Here is a 10400-nt window from a genome sequence, read left to right on the forward strand (position 1 = left end):
TCCAGTTCTTTTCGTAAAGAAGAAAGATGGGAGTATGAGATTGTGCATTGACTACAGAGAGCTCAATCGGGTTACGGTGAAGAACAAGTATCCGTTGCCGAGAATTGATGATTTGTTCGATCAGCTTAGTGGAGCTGGTGTGTTCTCTAAGATTGATCTGAGGTCGGGGTATCATCAGCTGAGGATAGCAGACGAAGATATTCCTAAAACAGCATTCCGATCTCGCTATGGTCACTACGAGTATGTAGTGATGCCTTTTGGGTTGACCAATGCGCGGCCTTTTATGGATTTGATGAACCGGATCTTCACACCGTTTTTGGATAAGTTTGTGGTCGTTTTCATCGACGATATCCTAGTATATTCCAAGTCTAAAGAAGAGCACGAAGAGCACTTGAGGATAGTTTTGCAAACTTTGAGGGAAAATCAGCTCTATGCCAAGTTATCCAAGTGTGAGTTCTGGTTAGAGGAGGTGGCTTTTCTAGGCCATGTAATATCCAAGAAAGGGGTATCTGTGGATCCTAGTAAGATTGAGGCCGTTACCAAGTGGGAATCGCCGAAGAATGTTGCTGAGATTCGGAGTTTCTTAGGCCTTGCCGGCTACTACAGGAGATTTGTGAAAGATTTCTCTACTATAGCACGGCCTATGACATCCTTGATGAGGAAAGAAGTCAGATTTGTTTGGGATGAGAGTTGTGAAAAGGCGTTTCAGACCCTAAAAGAACGCTTGACCACGGCTCTCCTATCCTAGCCTTGCCGGAGGGTTGTGAGAACTTTGAGGTGTATACCGACGCTTCAAAGAACGGTCTTGGTTGTGTCTTGATGCAGGGAGGGAGAGTAATAGCTTATGCTTCGAGGCAGTTGAAGCAATATGAGGAAAACTACCCTACTCATGATTTGGAGCGGGTGCGATTGTGTTCGCACTTAAGATTTGGAGACACTACCTTTACGGCGCAACTTTTAAGGTGTTCTCTGATCATAAGAGTCTAAAGTATATCTACACTCAGAAGGAGCTTAACATGCGACAGAGGCGGTGGATGGAGCTGATTGGAGATTATGATATGGAGATCATCTATCACGAGGGTAAAGCTAATGTTGTTGCAGATGCCTTGAGTAGGAAGAGCGTTCATTCGCTATGCACAGCTATGTCCTTGCTGAAGTTGAGAGAGGAGATGTCTAAATTGGGAATCTTTATGATTCGAGAGGGGAATACCATCGGGGATTTGACGATCGAGCCAGAGTTGTATGAAAACATCAAAGGGAAGCAAGAGCTTGATCCTAAAATCCGGAGTGGAAGTCGGCGGTAGAGAGCGGAGCAAAGATCTAGGTTCTCTATACATCCGGATGGGAGTGTTCGTTTTGATGGGAGATGGTGTGTTCTGACGATGCGAGTTAAGGAGAATGATCTTGTCGAGGCTCATTGCACTCCTTATTCGGTTCACCCGGGTGGTGACAAGCTTTTTACGAGAGACCTTAAGAAGACTTTTTGGTGGCCGAACATGAAGAGGGAGGTAGCTGAGTTTGTGGCTAGATGTTTGACTTGCCAAAGGGTCAAAGGTGAACAAAGGAGACCTCAAGGTAAGATTCGGTCCCGACGGTGCCCGAGTGGAAATGGGAGTCGATCTCTATGGACTTCATTGTGGGGTTACCTAGGTCACAACAAGGTAACAACATGATTTGGGTGATTGTTGATCGGCTAACCAAGTCAGCCCATTTTGTTCCAATGAAAGATACTTGGTCTAAGATGCGGTGGCTTTGGGCTGAGAAAACATGTGGTTCGGTTACATGGAATTCGAAAGATATTGTTTCCGATCGTGATGCGAGGTTCATATCAAAGTTTTGGCAAGAAGTGCAAGAGTTGATGGGCACAACGCTCGAAGATGAGTACTGACTTTTCATCCGGCAACCGATGGTCAAACAGAACGGACCATCAAGACCTTAGAAGACATGCTAAGGGCATGTGTTATGGACTTTGGAGGCAGTTGGGAAGACAGACTTGATTTGATCGAGTTTTCATACAATAATAGTTATCATACAAGCATTGGGATGGCACCTTTTGAAGCTTTGTATGGCCGGAAATGCCGGAGTCCAGTTTGTTGGGATGATAGTTCCGAGACAGTGGTTCTAGGACCACAGTTGGTTCAGGATATGGTTGAGCAAATCCAGTTGATTCGCCAAAAGATGAGAGCAGCTCAAGATCGTCAAAAGAGCTACGCCGACTTACACCGCAGGGACATTGAGTTCGCGGTAGGTGACAAGGTGCTTTTGAAAGTGTCACCTATGCGAGGTGTTATGAGGTTTGGGAAAAAGGGGAAGCTAAGCCAAAAGTTTATAGGTCCTTATGAAATTCTGGACCGTGTTGGCGAGGTAGCCTACAGGTTAGCTTTACCACCAGCTTTGGATAGAGTTCACAATGTTTTTCATGTGTCTCAACTCCGGAAATATGTGAGTGATCCGTCGCACATTCTCGAGATGGAGAACATCGAACTTGATGAATCCTTGTCATATGCCGAAATTCCAAAAGAGATTCTTGATCGCAAGGTTCGTAAAACCCGGACGGGTGAGACGGTCTTACTCAAAGTTCTGTGGTCTAACCATAACGTGGAGGAAGCCACATGGGAAGCTGAGGAAGCTATGCGAGACCGCTTCCCTAACCTTTTGATCGGTACGTTTGGTTACGGGGACGTAACCGTTGTCTTTTAAGGGGGTAGGAGATGGTCGCGATAGTGTTTTGTGCCTTCCTTACTTTGGTTGTTTCGTGTCGGGAGATGTGTTTGGGGTAATTTGTAGTGATGCTTGTGTAGTTCCTTGGAATCGCCTCATGTGTTAGAGTCTTGTGTCGTGGTGTTGTGTGTGTTAGAGTCTTGTGTCGTGGTGTTGTGTTTGTGTATAATTGAGTGTGAACTTCGGGACGAAGTTCTTTTTAGGGGGAAAGATTGTAACACTACGGATTTCCTTTGGAGCCTACTCGACCGAGTAGAGCCTACTCGGCCGAGTAGTGCTCTTTGTGTGAGTTATTTCGTTTCTGCCGAGGAACACTCGGCCGAGTATAGTGAATACTCGACCGAGTGTAGGCCACTCGGCCGAGTGTCGTCACACTCGACCGAGTGTCCGGTTTGGCGAGGTTATATTTCGACGGTTTGATTAAGGAATGATTAGGGTATTTTATAATTCCGCGTCGGTTTCTAATTTCACTTTTCACAGCGTTAACATTCTACGTGCCCTAATCCTAACCAAATCATTCCCTAATCATCCCTTTGAGCATTTCGTAGCATCCTTGTGTCGATAATTCGCGGTGATTCTTCCGTATAAGTTCTTGTTGCTTTGTTGGTAAGTCCTACCTTTGTAATTACTGTATCTTTTGGGTTACTGTACATTTATATGGGAAGGGAATGTCGGGAACTGTACAAAGTGTAATTGTATTGTGTGATCATTGTATAGGAGAAGACTTCGTAGAGGAGCCTTTTTGATTGTCCGTGCTTGCATCTGTGTGATTGCTAAGGTAGGGTTTCCTACTCGGTTGTTGTGCTTTACATGACATGTTGTTGTATTTATCGTTGTCTATTGATCATCGTTATATGGAGATTGTTGTGACAGTGTTGGTGTGAGGGGATTGAGATGACGGTAATGTCATGTGTTTGGGATTGTGGTGGAGTCACTTGCGGGAGTGGCTTCACACCCTAGTTCGCCCTCCGTGGAACCCGCCACGGGAGGGGATGTGCACATTAAGGGACAGGGATTATTGTCGCTCGTTGAGGAGCTGGACTAGGTGGGATCGGCTGCGGTCACCCACTGGCGGCGAGGATTACCTGTTGCGATGGGTAATCTGGCAGGGCTACACACTTTAGTGTGTAGTCAGTTACTGTGTGAGACAGGGTGATTGGGAGTTGACGATGATCGGACGTGTATTGCATTTGTTTGTCTTGTTGTTGCATAATACTGACCCCGATGTTGTTTGTGTAATCTGCGGTGATCCATTCGGGGATGGTGAGCAGGCTTGACAGGTTTTGCTAGTGAGAGCTTGGGGATTACATTGGGAGAATTGCCACCACGAGTCATAGCATCACTGTCTGAGTCTTAGCGAGTTTCCTTTTATTATTAAGACTTTGAAGTTGTATTCTTTAGACAATATTTGGATTTGGATATTGTAAGCTTTGTCTTCTACATTACTTTAATAAATGTGCTCAGTTCAGACGCTTTTGATATGTACTAACCTCGGGCAACCGAGATGGTAACAGTCTTTCATACTTGGGTGGTCCTGGTAAGGTACCTTGGTATGAGGGGGTGTTACAGTACCGGACCGTGACATTTGGTATCAGAGCTCGGTCTTCGGACGGGTTTCTGCACGCCGCATTTGTTTATCGAGATCGAGAAAATGGGTGAAACAATTGAGGATCGAGTGGATGCCTTAGAGGAATCAATCGACGTCAAGCTTCCCAAACTCGAGGGCGTCGTTATGCGGATGGCCGCGAGCCTCGAGGAGTTGCAGAAGACGGTTTGTGAACTTGAGACGAAGGTGGACGGGATGAACACCCGCATCCAAGCGATCAGTGATGCGATCCCCGATGATCGGGAGGAAGAGATCAATCATCTCCACCGAAAGGTCGAGATGTTAGAGAACAGTTGCGCCACACTCGTGAAAGCGGTGGCCAATGACAGGAAATATGTGGGGGGACATAAGGTGAAGGCACCTCCACCTCGTACCTACGATGGGACGAGGGATTCGAAAGCGGTCGATAACTTTATCTTCGATATGGAGCAATACTTCCGAGTAAGTGGGCCCGACGAAGACGCAAAAGTTGTCACGGCAAGCATGTATCTAGTCAACGATGCCAAGATGTGGTGGAGGGCTAGGTACAAGGAAATCGATGCGGGCACGATTATGGTGACATCGTGGGCCGACTTCAAGAGGATCTTGAAGGATCACTTCTATCCCGAGAACACGGAGTTTGTTGCTCGGAAGAAGTTAAAGGAAATCAAGCACACCAAATCAATCCGAGAATATGTGAGGGAATTCTCAGCGTGCATGCTCGAGATTACCGAAATGTCCGAGACGGACAGGACATTCGAATTCATTGACGGGTTGAAGAGGTGGGCACAACAGGAGGTCATGAGGCAGAATCTCAAAACTCTGTATTCGGCCATATCGGCCGCGGAGCGCCTGCTCGACTTTCACAGGGAGCGAGAGGCACCAAGAGTTGTGGCACCAACGGGGAATACTGGTGCGTCACAAAGTGGGTACAATGGACAAATGCCACAAAATAGCTCCATTTCAGTTGGGAACAGTCGGTTCCGCTCGGAAGGAAGTCAAGCCCAATCGGCGAGCACTACAAACTCGCCCTCAAGCTCGTCTTCGAAGGCGGGAAACTCAACTGCTTCCACAACGAAGAAACCGTTCGCGTGTTTTGTGTGCAAGGGTCCTCACAAGATGGCCGATTGTCTGAACAAAGCGGAGTTCAATGCCATGTTCAAGAAGATGCCGAAGGGGGCTCAGAAACGTCTTGATGGGGCGTTGGCCGACTATAACCAAGAGTATAACGAAGACTCGAGTGATGGTAAAGACCAACCACGGATGGGCTCACTTCAAAGGATTAGTGCGATGGGGAAGTGCGAAGATTCCTGCGCCAAGAAATCCAAGGGGCTCATGTTTGTGGACTTGATGGTGAATGGGAAGCAAGCACGAGCCTTGATCGACTCGGGCGCCTCTCACAACTTCGTTACTAAAGAGGAAGTTGATCGGTTGGGGCTAGTTCTGCGGGATGCTAACAGCTGCCTGAAGTCGGTCAATGGGAAATTGAGACGCATTCAAGTAGTGACTAAGAAGGTCGCGGTTCAAGTGGGTGAGTGGGCAAGGGAGCTCGACTTCACCACCGTTCCGCTGGATGACTTCAAGTTAGTACTCGGGATGCAGTTCTTTCAGAAAGCATTGGTTGTATTGAAACCGAGTGACGGATCGATGCTACTAATGGGGTCTATCGTAGTGAAGACGGTAGACGGCGACGAAGACAAGGGGCAGCATCGAATTTCGCCTATGAGGGTGATACCGACGTCGAAACAAGAGATGCGACCTTCGAGAATGCGTAAAGGTTTGGTGGAGCCGAGGGCGAACAAGACCCAGGCTAACTACGCTGCTAAGTGGCCTGGGGGACAAAAGGAGAGTCTACCACCTCACCGAGGAGTAGACAATGAGGGCCGAGATGCCCAAAGAAGTAGGCCTCGTATCATCAGGGTGCCGCGTCGATATGCAGAATCGACGTCCTGGTTTGCGGGTCAGTCGACCCAAGAGATAAGGCCTCGTACCATCTGGGGGCCGCGCCGAAAAGCTGATTTGGCGTCCTGGAGATCTCACATGTCCTTGAATGCAGGTACCGCAGTGAAGATAGACAAGGGGAAGGTCCATTGGAGCAAGTGTTTGGAGTGACCCCGAGAGATGTTTACTCGGACAACGACAAAGTGGAATTTCCTGGAAAACAAGGAGCGAGGTGTGGACTTGGAGGATATGATGTTCGGCAACTTCTATGTCAAGGAGTTTCAGCCTATCCTTGAAGGGACGATTACGCCGATCATTGTGTGGTCAGAAGCTCGCCCACAAGCCGGAGTGTAGAGAAAGCCAAATCCCAACACAACATGGACAACCAGGGCTCAAGCACGATGTCTCACTGAATCACCATTCAAGACTATGGCGTTGCCGAGGGCTGCAACAAGATTAGATGGGGGAGAGTGTGATGATCCGCACACTTCGAACCCTTAGGTTTATTCATGCTTATGTAATTTCATTTCCCTTGTATATTTTTAGTAAATACTTTCCTAATTTAGCATAGTTAGCATAACTTTTATTTCCATAAATAGGTATATCGTTATTCTACAGTAGTTTTGTAATTTCAATGTCTCCTGCTACCAGGATGTAAATATCTTTCCCTCTTTAGGGAGTACTAGTGAATGAAAATATGCTTCCTACCTTGTGCCTTCGTGTTTCTTGTTGTTGCTTTGTTGTGAACGACTCTTTGCCTTCACTTTTCTAACAAGCCGTGTTTGTGGGATCGACACTAGGATCCCGACTCACACAACCGAGACCGATTACGAATGCCTAGTGCTTGACAAACACTAGTGCTTGACGCTCTCGTTGCAATCCTGTCGAGTGTTGCCGAGACCCGAGTATCGTGCTAGTGAGCGATCCTTTACTAGTACGAAGATCCTTGTCGCTTGCATCTTGCCTTGAGTCGGGCAAGGGTGCGCGCCACGATCCGGTAAAAGTACCGGACCGTGACACTTTGGCAATTGGCACGTCGGTGGTGGAGTCAAGTTCCAATTCATTCTTTAGACTAGACCGGTAAACCTGGCCCGCCCGATCTCATAAAGCTCATCCAAAACGCTAAAAGTGTAACCCCAACTTGAACCCGATTACGATAAATTGGATCGGATTTTGCAGTTTTTTCTTCTACAGTACCTCGACATGAAATGACTAATACTAAGCTAACTATACTGGCCGAAATAACCCAAACGGCTAAGAATGACCCGACCTGTTAATTATTGACCCAAAAATGACCCGATCCTAGATGACCCAAACAACCCATTTCTGAGGTCTATCTCTAGTACAAATTCATTTGCATTTTTGTATAGTACAATTCTTGTTCAAAAGCATTTTAGATAATGTTAAAATGACCCATCTGTATGTGAGGTCTATCTCTAGTAAATGAAAGAAATACCGGTTTTGTACTTTTGTAGATAGTTCTAGACATCACTGAGGATCATCTGTCTCATTTTGTGTCCCACTTCACACATATCTTGTAAAACATCAATAATCTTGTATTGATGTGAAGTATAGATGAATAAGGGAATTGTATATGTGAATGATTATCTATAAATTTCATATATCAAACTTGTGAATATGGTTATACAATCATCTGATATTTATAGTGGTAGAATACCAACTAAAGCTAACCTAACTAACTCTAGTTTAGGTCTAACTAACTTATGGTTGTTATAACAAACTTATAACTAACCATGAGTACTTATACTTCAATATTCCCCCCTCAAGCTTGAGATGGGGTAGAAACTAATCCAAACTTGGCGGATAAGAACTGATGTTGTTCAGCTCCTAATGCTTTGGTCATTATGTCTGCTATTTGAAGCCCCGTTCTGACATGTCGGGTAATAAAAAAGCCTTCATCTTGTTTATCTCGAACATAGTGGCAATCAATGCTCAAATGTTTAGTTCTTTCATGGAATACTGGGTTCATGGAGATATGTTGAGCAGCCTTGTTATCACAAAATAGTGGGATAGGTTTAGGGACTGTAATCTGGAAATCCTTCAATAAACTATCAAGCCAGACTAACTCTGAACTAGTATAGGACATGCTGCGATATTCAGACTCTGCACTGCTCTTGGAAACAGTCTTTTGCTTCTTGTTTTCCAAGAAATCAGGGACTTTCCTAGATAGACACAATAGCCACTTAATGATTTGCAAGTAAAGAAGCATTGACCCCAATCTGCATCTGTGAATGCTGTCAACTGTAAGTCTGAGTCTGCTGCATAAAACAAACCAGAATTGACAGTCTTCTTTAAATATTTTAAGACATGGAGAACAGCTTGGAAGTGTGGTTGTCTTGGCTGACTTACAAACTGGCTGAGATGCTGGATAGAATATGAAATGTCAGGTCTTGTCATATTTAAGTACAACAACCTCCCAATCAAACGCTTGTACTTCTCTGGATCTTCTAATATTTTACTGGAACCATCAGGTAAACCAATCAGTATTGGGGGTTCCAATTGAATAATATTATGTAATAAACTTATATTATATGTCATATGGTCTGAGGCCTCTGTATCTATGATCCAATCATGCAAACAAGTGTTATAATGAGCAGAATGAACATAATGTAACATACCTGCAAAATTGGAAGAAGAGACGCCTTGGTTATTACCATCAGAAATCCTCTTTAGCACCTGATCTACCACAGAGGTGACCAATCCATCAATCACTGAAGAATCAAAAGTGGCTGATTGAGAGACACTGGCAATTGCTACCCCATTTTCTTCATCCAGAGGTGATGATTCACTCAGAATATCAACATTGTTAGCAGACTTCTTGAAATTTGCCATTGCATTCTTATTGTAAGTCATCTTGCCTTTCCCTTTATTGTTTTTATTAGGAAACCCAACAATAAGAAAACACTTGTTTGCTGAGTGTCCAACTTTACCACAGGAAGGACAAGCATTGATCATAAAACACTCATCCAGATCGTGATTATTCATTTCACAACGACTGCAGTACTTCCCAGTACAAGCAGGAACGTTTTGTGAACCAGTTTTCTTGGTCATTGCAGAAGCATCAGATGGTCTATAGCTTGCATAAGCAGTAACATCAGTAACATGTTCAACAATCTCAGTCAACTGCTAGCTTATGCTTTTCTACCTTTTGGAGAAGTCCAAGAACCTTACTAATAGTAGACAATGGATCCATAGACAGAATCTGGGTTCTGACAGTGTTATAACCAGAGTTCAATCCCATCAAGAACTTGATCAATTTTTTTTGCTGATCACGAGCATGCATACGTTTGAGTAAAGTACAAGTACAAGCAGCTAATTTGCCACAAGTACAATTGGGAACAGGGTCCAAACTATCCAAAGTTTCCCAAATGTGTTTAACTTTGCTATAATATTCAACAAGGGAAGAATTGGATTGGGAAATAGAATTAAGATCTTGGTTTAATTGGTAAATCTCAATGAAATTGGACTGTCCATGTGACAACCAGCGATAACGCGGATAACATAACTTATAAATTCAAGCGGAAAATAGAAATATTTTGAAACTTTTAAAGTTTAAAGCGCGGGTTCATTAAAATCTAAAACATAAATAAAGAATGCGGAAATAAGGATTAAATTATACAGACGTGATAGTCAAGGTGAGGGAAAATATATCCCTCGAATGAGAAAACAATAAAAGATGAGTCTAAGCAATCCTAATGAACCGACTATAACGCCAAAGTACTCGCTAGCTCACACATGTCTCCACCCCATAGATGCACCAACTAATACATGTCATTCATGTAAACATGAACGCCAAAGTCAGTGGGGAGTAACTCAAGGTTCTCCTAGCCACAAAATGTCGAAACGAACATAACAAATAACTAACACAGGTACGTCATGTAAGACACGTACAAAAGATATGAATATCAAGTTTATAATTAAACATGGCAATTAAATAAGATGGGACAAGATAGATAACATCAGCATAATAAAGATTCAACCAATCATGTGAGACAACTAAATAATATGAAAGACATGCATACGGTCATTTATACAAAAGCACGCATTTCAAGGAAATACAACATAGATATGAGGTTAGAATCCGAATCATGTGAAGCAGTTAAGTACGGGATCAAATAAAAACTGTAGCCAT

At 44.2% G+C, this 10400-nt stretch overlaps 1 protein-coding gene across 1 annotated transcript; it reads right to left on the minus strand.

The window, feature by feature from the left end:
* Positions 1 to 9383: 9383 nt before the first annotated feature.
* Positions 9384 to 10400, minus strand: LOC141631165 (uncharacterized). Its single transcript, XM_074443870.1, has 2 exons — positions 10392 to 10400; positions 9384 to 9734 (listed from the first exon to the last, which is right to left on the minus strand). Exons 1-2 carry the CDS (start codon positions 10398 to 10400, stop codon positions 9384 to 9386), a joined length of 360 nt encoding a protein of 119 aa, XP_074299971.1.

The sequence above is a fragment of the Silene latifolia genome, chromosome Y (assembly GCF_048544455.1).
Source record: "Silene latifolia isolate original U9 population chromosome Y, ASM4854445v1, whole genome shotgun sequence".
Taxonomy (NCBI): Eukaryota; Viridiplantae; Streptophyta; class Magnoliopsida; order Caryophyllales; family Caryophyllaceae; genus Silene; species Silene latifolia.